General features: G+C 31.8%; 4 protein-coding genes and 1 pseudogene across 7 annotated transcripts; 4 read left to right on the top strand and 1 right to left on the bottom strand.

Moving 5' to 3' along the window:
- Positions 1-1,109: 1,109 nt before the first annotated feature.
- On the top strand, positions 1,110-2,586 carry LOC108720532 (3-oxoacyl-[acyl-carrier-protein] reductase FabG). The gene is made up of 4 exons (XM_018444596.1): positions 1,110-1,152; positions 1,495-1,811; positions 1,922-2,123; positions 2,219-2,586. Exons 2-4 carry the CDS (start codon positions 1,495-1,497, stop codon positions 2,462-2,464), a joined length of 765 nt encoding a protein of 254 aa, XP_018300098.1. The 5' UTR covers positions 1,110-1,152; the 3' UTR covers positions 2,465-2,586.
- Positions 2,587-3,598: 1,012 nt separating this feature from the next.
- Positions 3,599-4,436, top strand: LOC108720479 (3-oxoacyl-[acyl-carrier-protein] reductase FabG-like; annotated as a pseudogene).
- Positions 4,437-5,173: 737 nt separating this feature from the next.
- LOC108720531 (3-oxoacyl-[acyl-carrier-protein] reductase FabG) lies at positions 5,174-7,973 on the top strand. Its single transcript, XM_018444595.1, has 4 exons — positions 5,174-5,278; positions 6,954-7,270; positions 7,392-7,593; positions 7,687-7,973. Exons 2-4 carry the CDS (start codon positions 6,954-6,956, stop codon positions 7,948-7,950), a joined length of 783 nt encoding a protein of 260 aa, XP_018300097.1. The 5' UTR covers positions 5,174-5,278; the 3' UTR covers positions 7,951-7,973.
- A 739-nt stretch (positions 7,974-8,712) lies between these two features.
- On the top strand, positions 8,713-10,653 carry LOC108720535 (flavin reductase (NADPH)). The gene is made up of 5 exons (XM_018444600.1): positions 8,713-8,788; positions 9,534-9,698; positions 9,798-9,887; positions 10,219-10,350; positions 10,427-10,653. The coding sequence occupies exons 1-5, from the start codon at positions 8,713-8,715 to the stop codon at positions 10,570-10,572; spliced, it is 609 nt and encodes a 202-aa protein (XP_018300102.1). The 3' UTR covers positions 10,573-10,653.
- A 359-nt stretch (positions 10,654-11,012) lies between these two features.
- Positions 11,013-13,641, bottom strand: Naa80 (N-alpha-acetyltransferase 80). 4 transcript variants are annotated; one of them, XR_001936531.1, is made up of 5 exons: positions 13,273-13,641; positions 12,081-12,200; positions 11,856-11,989; positions 11,168-11,721; positions 11,013-11,081 (listed from the first exon to the last, which is right to left on the bottom strand). XR_001936531.1 is itself a non-coding variant. In XM_018444597.1 (4 exons), exons 1-4 carry the CDS (start codon positions 13,338-13,340, stop codon positions 11,363-11,365), a joined length of 681 nt encoding a protein of 226 aa, XP_018300099.1. In that variant the 5' UTR covers positions 13,341-13,641; the 3' UTR covers positions 11,017-11,362. The 4 variants fall into 4 exon arrangements, 3 of the variants coding, with proteins under 3 accessions (XP_018300099.1, XP_018300101.1, XP_018300100.1); XM_018444597.1 differs by having other exon boundaries at positions 11,017-11,721; XM_018444599.1 differs by lacking the exon at positions 13,273-13,641 and adding an exon at positions 12,659-12,741 and having other exon boundaries at positions 11,019-11,721.
- Positions 13,642-14,809: the final 1,168 nt, after the last annotated feature.

Consider the following 14,809-nt stretch of genomic DNA (forward strand, 5'->3'; position numbering starts at 1 on the left):
CTTTCAAAAAAAGTATTTAAATACGAAATACAAAACACAAAAATGTATTTAAATACGTATTTTAAATATTTCAAATATTACCCACCCCTGAGTATCATTTTGTCTTTGTTTAATATTCGGTGAACAACAAACATAAAATGATATTCGAAGATACTCGGGTAGTATTTTCGAACGCAGTCCTATACGTAGTCAATAACTATAATACACTGACATAAAACGTCAGTTTTCTCTTCTGAACGCAACCAATACCTACTTATATTATTAAATTTGATTAATGATGATTACAAATGTAAACGTAAACTTAGTTTACAGATCTCACGATATCTTATTGCAATGTGTATAGAAATGTGCTGTTATATAACTCTGTTAAAAAGATAAAAATAACGATAAGAAGCAATATCATTTTCAAAACAATTTTATCATGTTCTATCGTAATTTATCATTATAATTATTTTAAATGTTTTGAAAATTATATTTATAGTAATTTATCGCTTTATATTACGAGAAAAACATCGTTTTCTATTGATTTCTTTCATTTTCTATTGAAAGCCGATACAACCATTGAAATATGACAAAAATCTTATAATAATTTCTTGTTTTCTTTGATGAAATATATCGAGAAAAAATAAATAAAAACTTAATTTATTCCTAAAATAAAGAAAGCTAAAATTTCTCTGTCGTAGATAATTACATATATCGTATAATTAAAAGAGAAAATCTTCCAAGAGAAGAACAGATTACGATAATGTCAAAATAACATTAAATGAATTGATCGAATAGTAACTTAACTTTGACAATCATTAAAGCTATTTTGATATCAACATGACTTTTTGCTTGAGTTATAATTATTATTAATTATATGCAAGGATAAACGATTTAAATATTACAACAAGAAATGTTTCACGATCTATTATAAAGTCATGACTAAATTGAACGTGTTATCGTTCCGGAATAAAAGAGTAGAACAAATGAATATTAACTAACATCAATATCATATTATCGTCATTTAGTATATTTAGATATTATATCGCTGAATTATGGATTTTGCTATCACAAACGTGATATTGCATTTTGTATGGCTCGAGATTATAAGTTTCATTGTTCTGTAGATATCCTTCAAAATCGTTCTAGTGCTCCAATTGAACTACTGCAGTAAGTATTTATATATTTGTTAAACGCAAACCGCATTGTTTTACATAATTCGAAACGATAATCGGTATGCATTAATTCTATATATATATCTCTTTTTATCTTCTTTTCAAAAAACCTAATCCCTTTAAAAAGAACTATATATATTTTTACTAATTTATATCTGCAAATGCAAACATAATTCCATTAACTACGTAATAATTAGATTCGTAATGTTATTGTCCTAAATTATATGACGTAATTTAGCAATTTAATGTGATCGGATTTAATTTACTTATGGCTGCTTGATGATCAGTATGCTACTGAATGCGACCAGTGAAGTCTAAAAAATGTTGTCTATTTTAGATGTCTTTTAAGGGAAAAGTTGTTCTGATAACAGGAGCCAGTTCAGGAATTGGAGCTGAAACAGCTATTCACTTTGCTCAGCTTGGTGCATTGCTGTCGATAACAGGACGTAATAAGTACAATTTAGACAAAGTAGCCGAACAATGTGGACAATCCAAGCCGTTCATTGTAACGGGAGATATAGCGAATGAGAATGATGTGAAAAATATTATCGACTCGACGATCAAGCATTATGGCAAATTAGACGTTTTAGTTAATAACGCTGGAATTGTAGAATTCGGTAGTATAGAAATTTCAAGCCTGGAAAAGTTTGACAAGTATGTAATGATAAATTGATAGTACGTATAAACATATATGAATTGATAAATTGTGTTTTATTTTGAAAACATGCTGATATAACGTGTTTTTTATGTAAATGTATTTATAGTATTTTCAACGTAAACGTTCGCTCGGTATTCCAATTGACAGCACTGGCAGTACCACATTTAATTAAAACGAAAGGTAACATTGTAAATGTTTCAAGCGTAACTGGATTACGACCAATGAAGAATAATCTGCCATATTGCATGAGTAAAGCGGCTCTGGATCAATTTACGCGTTGCGTTGCTTTAGATTTGGCATCACAACAGGTGCGTGTAAGGATAATGGCTGTTTTCTTTTTTCAACAATAGCATTATAAATATTATTTTACACATCATATTATTATTTATAAAATATGATATAGGTGCGTGTGAATTCCGTAAATCCTGGCGGCGTACAAACAAATATCCTTCGGGACACTGGAATGAGCCAAGAACAACTTAAAACCTTTTTCGAGCGTTTGAAAGGGGGGCATGCTTTCGGAAGAAACGGCGACCCTTCGGAAATCGCAAAAACCATTGCATTTCTAGCAAGTGACGATGCTAGTTTTATAACAGGAGTGACAATGCCTGTAGATGGAGGTTGGATGGTTATGCCTGCCCCAATCTAGACTGCGAGGCAGTAAAATGTACGCTCTAACGCAGAGAAAAATTTGAAGAAACGCAAAATTTTAATACACAAGTAATTTTTAGAGTGTTCATGAACACTAAAACATACGTTTTTTAGAAATATTTTCAAAAGCTAAAATCAGAAAATGTAATTTTACCTTCTAATAATTACAAAATATATTATTACAAAAGAAAATATTAAATATGTTTTATTAATATATCCATGATATCGAGATGAATACAAAAATAAAATATAAAATTATTAAAATTAGTGAAATTTTTCTTTTATTTTTTGGTTGTTTGTTCGTTACGGTGGGCTCGTCAAGCTTAAAAAATTAACGGATTTGTGTTTTAGAAACTTGGCAACCTTCTAATTGCGGCGCGAAAGTAAATTCTAGTGTAGAGCGCCTAAAATAACGCCTTCAAGTTTTCTAAAAGTCCTCTTATGTCATTTGTTTAAACTTCTAAACAATACACGGTATACATATTTTTTTATGTACAAGAAAAATTCTTGTGAGATCTTCCAAGAAAATTTTTACATAATATACGACGTTTTTACTGGATTTTATTATGTGACCGAATATTCCGTTAATTTATGTATTATTGCTTGTTGTTTACATTGAAGATGACCCGATCGGTGTCGAAACGTCTGCATGTATGAAAGTTTATTAAATATTCTTTATGTTATAACTGGCTCGTAGTCCTTCTTTTAACTATTGATTTATTCTGATTGAGCCATATTGATAATTATTTTATATACGCGAGCGAGAAAATGCGTTATAATAACTTTAATTTTTCATTTGCATTCATTAGAACTCAATTTGGTTTAGAGATGTGCGATTTTATGAAGAAAATTTGTAATTTAATCAAACTAAATGTAAATATTAGAATACGTATAAGATTTGTAAAATCTTGTATTAAATTCAATTTAGTACCTCCGCATTTATACAGATTCTCTAATTTCAACAATCTTTCTTTCTATAATCATCAATCTTACAAGAGACTAAAAACAATACAAATGAACATTAACCAACGTTTTTACTGGATTTTATTATGTGACCGAATATTCAGTTAATTTATGTATTATTGCTTGTTGTTTACATTGAAGATGACCTGATAGGTGTCGAAACGTCTGTATGTATAAAAGTTTATTAAATATTCTTTATATTGTAACTGGCTCGTACTAGCCCTTCTTTTAACTATTGTCTTATGTAATTTGTTGTTCTCTTTGGTTTATAGAAATTTCAAACCTGGAAAAGTTAGACAAGTATGTAATGATAAATTGATAGTATGTATAAACATATATGAATTGATAAATTGTGTTTTATTTTGAAAACATGCTGATATAACGTGTTTTTTATGTAAATGTATTTATAGTATTTTCAACGTAAACGTTCGCTCGGTATTCCAATTGACAGCACTGGCAGTACCACATTTAATTAAAACGAAAGGTAACATTGTAAATGTTTCAAGCGTAACTGGATTACGACCAATGAAGAATAATCTGCCATATTGCATGAGTAAAGTTGCGTTGCTTTAGATTTGGCATCACGACAGGTGCTGTTTTCTTTTTTTCAACAATAGCATTATAAATATTATTTTATCATATTATTTATAAAATATGATATAGGTGCGTGTGAATTCCGTAAATCCTGGCACCGTACAAACAGATATCCTTCGGGACACTGGAATGAGCCAGGAACAGATCAAAATCTATTACGAGCAGTGCAAAGGGACGCATGCTTTAGGAAGAAACGGGGATTCTTTGGAAATCGCAAAAACCATTACATTTCTAGCAAGTGACGATGCTAGTTTTATAACAGGGGTGACATTGCTTGTAGATGGAGGTTAGAGTGTTGTGCCTTCCCAAGTTGTGATGCACTAAAATAATACTATAACATATATATGGCGCAAAATTTGGAAGAGCACTAAATTTAAATAAACACCAAATTTTTAGAGTACCCATGTACACTAAAACATACGTTTTATGAAAATACATATAATGTTATAAAAGTTATAAAATTATATAGAAATTCTGAAAAATTATATGAAAAATTCTGAGAAAAATTTTCACCACGGACATAACTGCTTTTTCTGCTGAACGCAGCTAGTGACCTTAGATTGTGAAATTTCGCATGTATAGTTAAGCTGGAAACACATTTTTTGAAGCATTTTTAGTTTACAAAACTACGATGAATAATGATGAATAATATCGTCTTATACTTCTTATCCTAAATTGTTTTACGATAACTATAAGTTTTTTCAATTATCGAAATGTAATAAAAATGAATGAATAAATGATTCATTTAATAACTAATACATTTTTTTTACACATTACCATTATCACAATAAAATTAATTTAAGAGTATCTGAAATGTATCCGAAGATACTTTTAAAGTATTTGATATCTGTACCTATATACATTTTAATATGTGTATTTATATTTAGATATCTGTATTTAGATAAATTTTTGTACATGTAACTGTATCTGTATCTAGATAAATTTGAAGGGTATCTTACCTATCATTGCTTATTAAGACGATCTCAGAATCAACTATAAATACTGACCCATGTTTTATGATTCACTATAAAATGTTATGACTACACGAACTTTACACTGTTTTCTAAATAGCTAGAAGAGTAGGGATTATGTTAGTATATAAACTAGTATCAATTTATGATGTTATCTTATAACGTTTGCTCATCATCAATGCGTTACTTCGATATTACAAGCGTGATATTGTATTTTGTGTCGTTTGAGATTATTTAAGTTGTATCGTTTTGAAATATCATTCAATATCGTTGCAAATATCACAGTAAGTATTTGTATCTTTTTTAAATATAAATCACATTGTTTTACATAATTCGAAACTATTCGAGCCTTAAATCTAAATTTTTAATTTTATTAATTTGAATTTTGGCGTACATATTGTCAAATTATTAAAGACTTGGATTAATTTAAACAGAGAATGCATGAGAGTAGGAATAAGAATAGAATTTTTACGTTTGTGAGGATTATTACCTCAACATTTACATATAAAAAGCTTAACAAAATTAAAGTTTTATAATAATAAGATTAATTTACAAGCGAAAAAGAACTGTTATAGGTAAATATCAGGCAAATATCATATAGGTAGAAATCAGGTTACTCAATCTTGAAATATCGGATTTATTTTATCAATATAGGCGATTAAAATTTAGTATTAATCAGTGCACTAAAAATATAATTAGAGAATTACCGTTTAACATATACAATGATTTCTTTTCTTCTCAACACTTTTTACTAGATAGATTGCATATTGCGGGAAGAGAACGTATGCTCAATAAACTAAATTGGTTAGAATCAAAAGGTAATTACCACTCGAATAAAACTGAAAGTATCAAATATTATTGCACAGTTCAGGAACAACCATCACTTCAATAATAATGCTATTTCCGGGAATAATAATAATCTCTTTGAAAATAAATACAGCTTCGAAAGACCAGTTGATATTCTTGATGATCATATATATGAAGTCAATTTAAATCCGTCAAAATTTACACTAACTAAGTTTGAATTCAAAACACTTAACAATAATTGGTTCATAAATCTTTCGAGCGTAACTTTCCCAGGGGAGGTCCAATGCCTAGTATAACTAGGAGAAAACTTTTGTCTTCCTTCTCACAATGTGGAATCTATCACTTTAGAATTTATTAAACATATTGAGGATAATTTAACAAGACTAAAAATCAACTCGAATGGATTCAGAAATAGTTTTTTCCCATACGTACGAAGTATTAAAAATATCACAGAGAATAAATCGGACATAGATGGTATGATCTTAGACTCTTTCGATGCTACTAAATGATTTCTTAAAGAAAATCCACAAGTATTGTTAACGCGAGCGGACAAAAGCAATGTGGTTGTTGCCATAGATAAAATTGACTATATTGATAAAATGGAAGTTTTATTATCGGACATCGATACGTATATTGCTATTACGCGCAATCCAACTAACAAAATTTTGAGATTTAAAGTCTTTGTTGCAAACTTGAAAAAGGAATGAATATGTAACCGATCATGAAACCCAATACGTTGAAACGTCTGTATCACATTTTTTTAATATACATTTTGGATTACACACGAACAACTGGTGGCTCACATTTGGCAATTCCTTTACATAAACGTATCTAATCGTTTAACTTAAATTTAAATGCTTCTTTTCTTTTTTTTTTCCTTCCGAAAAACTTATTTCATTTTAAAAAAAACTATATTTTTGCTGATTTATACATATTTGCAAATATGAATATAAAATACCACATTAACTACATAATAATAATATTACATTTATAATATTATTATCTTAGATTATATGACGTAATGTAGTAATTTAATGTGATTGATTGGATTTATATGAGAATCAATAACATTTTACTGCTATAACTATAAATAGTGCACCGCTGCGGTGCGTTACTGGATGCATCCAGTCTGAAAAATGTTATTTATTTTAGATGTCTTTTGCGGGAAAAGTTGTTCTGATAACAGGGGCTAGTTCAGGAATTGGAGCTGAAACAGCTATTCACTTTGCTCAGCTTGGTGCATCGTTGTCGATAACAGGACGTAATAAGCACAATTTAGACAAGGTAGCCAAGCAATGTGGACAACCCAAGCCATTAATTGTAACGGGAGATCTAGCCAACGAGAACGATGTGAAAAATATTATCGACTCGACGATCAAGCACTATGGCAAATTAGATGTTTTAATTAATAATGCTGGAACTTTGGAAATTGGTAGTATAGAGTCTACAAGCTTAGAACAGTACGATAAGTATGTACTGATAAGTAACTTGTTTGTATGTATAAACATGTTTTAATATTGATAAATTATATTCTCTATTTTGAAAATACATTGATATCAAGACGTATTTTTAACGTAAATCTGTTTTCAGTGTTATGAACGTAAACGTTCGCTCGGTATTCCAATTGACAGCACTAGCAGTACCATATTTAATCAAGACGAAAGGCAACATTGTAAACGTTTCTAGCTTAGCTGGATTACGATCAGGAGTAGGTATTTTGACATATTATATGAGTAAGGCGGCTCTAGACCAATTTACGCGTTGCGTTGCTTTAGAATTGGCATCACGACAGGTGCGTGTAAGGATAATAATGACTATTTCTTTTTTTTAACAATAGCATTTTTAAATATCATTTCGCCTTATATTATTTTAAATGTAAAAATAGGTGCGAGTGAATTCCGTAAATCCTGGTGCTGTAATAACAAACATCTTTCGAAACTGTGGAATGAGCCAAGAACAACTTAAAACCTTTTTCGAGCAGTTTAAAGGGATACATGCTTTAGGAAGAAACGGTGATGCTTCGGAAATCGCAAAGGTCATTATATTTCTAGCAAGTGACGATGCTAGTTTTATGACAGGGGTGACATTGCCTGTAGATGGAGGTGGGCATGCTATGCCTCCTAATAATCCTTTTATGTCATCTGATTAAACGAAATTTAATTGATAAGATAGAATCGTAATTTTATATCTGTTTTATAAGTAATATAGTTTTACTGTAAAAATATTGGAAAATTTAAATTTAACGCAGACATTTACACACAATTAATTTGTAAACTAATCATTTAGTTTTTATTTTGCCAATAAAAATGGTAGCGTTAATGATTATTCATATTATAGTTATAATACACAATATTGTTAAAATGTGCATTTAGACTGACGTTGTGAAAAAACAAACGGTATTACAAAAATAACGATCTTAAAATTTTTAATAAATTATTATTCAGCGCGATAATAAGCGCAAACTTCTGTGAACGAAGATACATCATCATTAAAATATTCCTTTAGCATCTAATAATATTTTCGCTGATTATAATTCTGTTCGCAGCGCGCTAAACTGCATATCTCTGAAAGAGGCTGCAACATACTTTATTAATTATTAAATGCACTTTAATGTATGATGTAAGAACATGAGATTGTCGACAATCTTATCTTCTCACATCATGTATTAAAATGTCTTATATAATAAGCTAATATTGCAAAAGAATTAGTGCCATTAGAGAAAATTTATTTACGTATCACGTTATCAGCGCAATCGGTATTCTCGACGGTTCTGGCGACGCATCGTCGATTTTCTTCATGACGCTCGTTAAAAAAACAAGAAAAAGATTAATGATGCGTCATCCTCACAAACAGATATAATCGCGCAGTCTCATGATAACGCGCATCGCGAGCTCGGCTGGCTCAGCGCAAGATGAAGAAACGAATCGTGATATTCGGCGGCACTGGGAACACCGGTCTCTGTTCTCTAAGAACCGCCGTAGAAAATGGTAATTCTGCTGTTTATCTGCGCTATCATTGTATTATTTTTTTTACAACCAAAATTTATTTTTCAACCAACAATGTGCCGCGTGCTCTTCGCAGTTGCACCACGTTACACCTTTCGCACTTAAAACGAGGCGAATATATATAATTAGATGTTTGACAGAAAAGAAGGAAGAATGGAAAGTACAAAAAGTTCAGCTACAAAGAACGAACCTATACATGTAGCTGTTTTGCCAAAAAGTTTCTCGTTCTGTCACTCGAGATGACAATTTAAGAGATCAATAATCATAAATAATTTAGAATATATAATTATGAGTTGTATAGATTTATTTTAGATCTACTTTTTATGATTAAAAGCCGGTGTAAACATAAAATGATGTAATTAATATATTTCCTCTCCTATGTAAAAATATAAAATATACTCGACATGTGTAAGTTATTGTGTGCTCGAGATAACAACATAAAAAGAGTAGTAATTGTAAATAATTTGGAATTTATAATTGTGAGTTATATAGATTTATTTTATTAAATTTATTTCTTATAATTAAAAATCAGGGTTCATAAAATGATATAATTAATATTTCCTCCTATGTCAAAATGTACTTGTGACATAATTATTGTGTATATGATTTTGTAATTTTATGTGTGCATGATGGATTAATTTTTTTTTATCTGTGATATTCAAGTCAACTATTATTTATATATATATATATATATATAGACATTGTTTCGATTATCTCTATCATTTAGGTCTGGAGGTGAGAGCTTTTGTAAGAGACAAAGATAAGGTTCCTGAGGATCTTAGAAATAAAGTTGAACTAATTGTTGGAGATGTTATTAATGCAAAGGAAGTTGCAAATGCGGTAGCTGGTAGAGATGCCGTTGTGGTAACACTTGGCACCAGGACAGATTTGAGTAAATAACACATATATATTTTCTAATAGATTTATATAATGTATTCTTTCGTTGTTTTATAATGATATGTTCTATTTATCCATTTTATGCTATTTTAAGGTCCTACTACCGTAATGTCTCAAGGCATGAAAAATATAATAGAAGCCATGAAAGCACATAATGTTGAACTGGTGTCTGTATGCCTATCAGGTATTGTAAAATGTAAAAACAAAGATGTTAAATACCTGCCAAAACTGTCAATTATTATAAGACTTATTTTTTATTGCACTAGACTGCACTAAAAACTTTCTATCTCGCTTTTGCTATACTTTAAATATATATCTCTCTTATTTTAAATACGAATGTATATTAGTTCAATCACAAAGAACAGACCCTAATATAGAAATATATTATTGTATACAATTTCGCTAATGAAGAAAATATCTTTTTGACACTTTTTGCTATTTGAAACTTCTCTAAATATTCAACTTTATTTTATATGCAATACTCTTCTAATGTTCATTATTGCTTGAATTTTCAGCATTTTTATTCCTCAAATTTGAAGCAGTGCCTGCTATATTTAGAGCTATAACTGAAGACCATCAGCGCATGTTCAACCTGATCAAATCGAGTGGTTTAAAATGGGTGGCGATATTGCCACCGCATATTGCAGGTATGCTTACATAATGAGAGATGAAGCATGTGATAATCTTGAGAAATCTCATTTGAAATATTGTTTCTCTCTTCAGAGACACCAAAATCCAAGTACACTGTTACATTCGATTCTTCGCCTGGACGAGTAATCTCTAAACATGACCTGGGTACGTTTCTTGTTGAATGTCTTGAGAATCCTGATTATTACCAAAAGATCTGTGGCATTGCGACCGTGTCATAATGCGAGAAATGGTAGGGATGTAAAAACAATAAGATGCATGTATCTTTTTCTAGTGGAAAAATAAATATATATATTTATGTAAATCGTTATCACGTTTGATAAATTATGCAACTGGCTCGAATTGTACGTGTTGGATGGAAAAATCGAGCGTATTAAGCACCATCGTGTTCTATCACTAGAATACAACAAACAAAGAAGGAATATTTACAATAAGTAGAGGCGTAATCTGGGCGAGAGAAATTGCGCTAAAAAACGATGAATTCGACCCTTCCATCCAACTAAATCCAAATAAATAAATTAGAATTACAAATATAAAGTTAAAAAAATAAGTCTACAGCACTCTACTTTGCAGCTTATAATAAGAACAAAAGCTTTATTCTCGAAAAATATTGCATACGATAATACTATAGTATACGTTATGTATATTATAGATTTTCATATATATATATTCAAGAATATAGGCCTAAAATTTGAAGTATCTAATACTTCATTCGCGTCGCTTCATCGAGCTGAAAAAACAAATGCAAGTTTATTCGCGAATGATTTCAAACGAATGATTTCATGTTTCAAAAAATTATTTACATGATATATTTACATGACTAATGAATATGATTTCCTAAATAGAAGAGTTCAAGTTCTTCGTTAAGTTGCAATGTGCTAAATTGTCTATTCTCTCATTTTGTTCTATTTAAATCAAATTGAATTCGTTTTTCTTTAAGTATCTCAATAATTTCAATTGTGAAAGCTCTCGTTGTTTTCAGCACTCTTAAATTTTGATATAATGCTAGTATCACAATTTCTTGACCATATGTGTTTTTTGGGACAGCATTCGCATGTCGAAAAATTTTGACAATTGAAACGCCGGCATCGGAGGTGGCGGAGGCGGCGGTGGCAATTGTCCGGCAGATTGATCGCCATTTCGTTCTTTGAATCTGGTCCTACCGAGGGGTGGACTGGCAGTTATGATATCATTAATGCCATACGCTTTAAACGGATCGCACACCTTGTATCCGTTCTTATAGTAAAACACCTCCTGACCATCCGTTTTTAGGTAGATATTTTTCAGGCCCCTTTTTGCGACGTACTCCTCCACGCCACGCAACAGTCTAGACCCTAATCCTTGAGATCTACATCGATAATCGATTACGACTGAAATATTGTAGATATGTAGTATTATTATGATTTACTTTTTTTTGACTTATTAACATATACTTTAAATTATTCTACTTGTTAATTCTATTGCTGAATGGGCATTGAAACAAATTACTATCGTTTCTGCTTACCAGACTCTATGAAACAGCTAACTTTCGATCTAGCCACCAAAGATATTTTGCAGTGTCCGAGAACCTTGTTCTCGCCATTAATTAGAACTAGACACGTGGGAAAATCGTCACAAGACACACTTAGAGATTTCATTCTGCAATATAACGATGTGAAAATCAGTTTTGTCGATGTATCCTCACTATTTTCCTAGGTAATTTTTGAAACCAAGGAGAAAAATAACACACCGTGCAGTTTCACTTCGAGGCCATTCAGAATTAAGCAACTTACAACAGTCTTTAATCAAGTCAGGCCGATGATGAAGAGGTATCACTATGTACTTAACGTCTCTTTCCGTCATATCTTGCCTGCAAAATTGGATATTGTTAGATACTTCAAAGTCGGATTAATTAGAGTATCGTTGAATTCGTAAAAAATGTTGAAAGATATCTTCAAATATATATTGCTATTTATCTAGTAATATATATATATATAAAACTATATATTTCTATTAGTAATTGTATATATTACAATTACTAGTGTAATAATGTATACTTTAAATATTATTACTATTTTTTCATGTATATAATTATCTTATCTCTTTACATTCAAGTGTAAATCTTATTCAAACTATTATCAGTATAATATCACATATAGCTTTCTACTTCTAATTTTCTATTATTATTATTATTATTATTATATAGAAATATCTTTTTTAAAATTAAATTAATTGCTGCATTGTGAGCAAAATCTCATAAACTTTAATTTAGTATATTTACTACTTGATTCTCCTCAATCACATCTTGTTTGACACACATATACCCACCTGTCATATCTAAAAATACACTCTAATACGAAAGTGAACTACACAGGCTTACGATACAACAATGAAATGACAGCTTATGATTCTACAAATAGTGTATACTTCTTTTTTTTTAATCAAACTATATCTAAATCTAATATGTATGTCCTGTCTCATATATCTATAAATATATCTTGGATATATGGATGCAGCTACGAGTACACGTGTATGTACGATTACAGTCGTGAGTATTACAGACTACCGTAGTGGAAAGAAAGTCTATCAAACAATCGCGTTGCATCCTGCTCTACTGACTGCTCTACTGACAGGTGACCACAAATCGGAGCACAAATCGACGAATGAAAAGAAGGAAGCGGGGCGGCGAGGAGAGTGTCCTTACCGTGTTTCTCAACGGAGGTGGAGGCCGAGAACTCGTTTCCGCGCGCTCGGACGCGAAGCTCGCCGGTGACGATCGGTGCAGTGTCTCATCTCAAGTTTTTCGCCCTCGGAACGATATTTCGGGATTTTATCCCCACCGCGTTATGCGGCATAACGCGGTGGCGTCCATAATGGTCCATAACGAGGCGCGCCGCCGCGCCTCTCCGTTTTCATTTTCTTGAGTTTCCCGGAATTCTTACATTTCGCCACATTTCGCTTTTCCTGCTGGACCAACGCATGTCTCGTGGCCGTCTAAGTATTTTGGCATTTAAAAAGAACACGGAAAGATCGCAAATACTAAATAATTTCTGACATGCCTAAACGTTGGATCTCCGCTCTTATAATTAGCGAGTTCTTTTAAATAGATTGTTTTAGAACTGTATTGTCTCACATGCAATTTTCTGTCCACAACACGCAGTGTTCGTAATTAATTCATTGTATTACAGGAGAAAGGAACGTGAATAGCTGCTCCGAGGAGCTACTTATGATTTTCTCCAAGAATAGGAGAAAGTTCTTTAACAAAGTATACTGTTTCGTTAAAAAAATAAAACGAGATAAAACTTCTTGATTAATTCCGTAATAAGTCGGAGATATAAAAATCGAAAATTAATAAATCTTTATTATTCGCTTCTAAGACCTTGCGTAGTGTATGCCCTTTATAATATTATTTTGGAGATATAAAAGTTCCATTTGTTAATATTAAATATAAATTCTGCAACGCGTTCTGGATATAACAGAAAATAATCGGTGGGACAAAATGCCAGATTTAAGAGTTCTCAATTGAGAAGTTTCACCCACGTGGTGACCTACGAGTGATCGCGAGACTTGCCCGTGACCGAGTCTATTATTGTTCGCTCCGACGAGAAAAAAAAAGGAAGATGACCCCTTTCTTTCGGCTCTGTCCCATTTCCTCTCGTAACCTCTATTCTATTTGCGGATCCGTGATCCGCATTCTCATGCACGTGAAGAACCGCACGTGACAGTATTGCACGCTCGATCTGACAGGAAACTGTATTATTGACATGATAGGTAATAGAACCACCTACATATACATGTAGCAGAAAGAAACCTGAGAGAGGACGTGAGGGCCTTTTTTCTGTAAAGCCCATGGCACATACAAAAACGTAAGGCCGTAAGACATAATCAGTAAGCGAATTGGTCAATCACGATAGAGACCGTAAGGCCAGTAGCGAATCCAATCTTACGATTTCTTTACTGCTTACGTATTACGGCCTTACGTTTTTGTATGTGCCATGGGCTTAACTGCAAAATGTCGCTAGAGTCCCTATACTATAGGGACTCTAATGCAGTATTGTTAGGTATGCCGCCTTTTTAGCGCATGCGCGTTCGAGTATAGCTCACTGCAGGGAGGTCGATTCTGTATCTTCAAACAAGGGCTGCGTTCAGCAGACTCAACAGTTTTGCAACCGTTTTATGATTGTCTGCTGAGATAGGACCATTCTTCTAGATCTAAAAGTATGATCCAATTAGCGCGAAGGAAACTTCCAACAGTTGCAAAACAAACGTTCTGCTGAACGCAGCCATCGTGAAAATGACAAAAGTAAGCAAATTTACTAGGTGTTGACCAATGAAATTATCAGTATTCTAGTAAATTTGCTCACTTTGTAATTTTCACCTCGTTTCAAGATATAGAATCGATCCCCAGTATTAGGGTGAAATCATACGGTGCGGAAAAAGACTGCGGAATAGAGAATGCGTCATTGAAGCAACCAATCA

The sequence above is a fragment of the Mycetomoellerius zeteki genome, unplaced genomic scaffold, assembly GCF_001594055.1.
Source record: "Mycetomoellerius zeteki isolate Tzet28-1 unplaced genomic scaffold, Tzet1.0 scaffold151, whole genome shotgun sequence".
NCBI classification, from domain to species: Eukaryota; Metazoa; Arthropoda; class Insecta; order Hymenoptera; family Formicidae; genus Mycetomoellerius; species Mycetomoellerius zeteki.

Coding starts and splice junctions, on each gene's coding strand:
- Naa80 (XM_018444597.1), bottom strand. CDS start 13,340: ATGCCAAAATACTTAGACGGCCACGAGACATGCGTTGGTCCAGCAGGA. Junction 11,990..12,080: donor CCTCGAAGTGAAACTGCACG/GTGTGTTATTTT, acceptor GTTATATTGCAG/AATGAAATCTCTAAGTGTGT. Junction 11,722..11,855: donor TAGCTGTTTCATAGAGTCTG/GTAAGCAGAAAC, acceptor ACAATATTTCAG/TCGTAATCGATTATCGATGT.
- LOC108720535 (XM_018444600.1), top strand. CDS start 8,713: ATGAAGAAACGAATCGTGATATTCGGCGGCACTGGGAACACCGGTCTC. Junction 8,789..9,533: donor AAGAACCGCCGTAGAAAATG/GTAATTCTGCTG, acceptor TCTATCATTTAG/GTCTGGAGGTGAGAGCTTTT. Junction 9,888..10,218: donor GGTGTCTGTATGCCTATCAG/GTATTGTAAAAT, acceptor TTGAATTTTCAG/CATTTTTATTCCTCAAATTT.
- LOC108720531 (XM_018444595.1), top strand. CDS start 6,954: ATGTCTTTTGCGGGAAAAGTTGTTCTGATAACAGGGGCTAGTTCAGGA. Junction 7,271..7,391: donor AGCTTAGAACAGTACGATAA/GTATGTACTGAT, acceptor ATCTGTTTTCAG/TGTTATGAACGTAAACGTTC. Junction 7,594..7,686: donor TAGAATTGGCATCACGACAG/GTGCGTGTAAGG, acceptor ATGTAAAAATAG/GTGCGAGTGAATTCCGTAAA.
- LOC108720532 (XM_018444596.1), top strand. CDS start 1,495: ATGTCTTTTAAGGGAAAAGTTGTTCTGATAACAGGAGCCAGTTCAGGA. Junction 1,812..1,921: donor AGCCTGGAAAAGTTTGACAA/GTATGTAATGAT, acceptor ATGTATTTATAG/TATTTTCAACGTAAACGTTC. Junction 2,124..2,218: donor TAGATTTGGCATCACAACAG/GTGCGTGTAAGG, acceptor AATATGATATAG/GTGCGTGTGAATTCCGTAAA.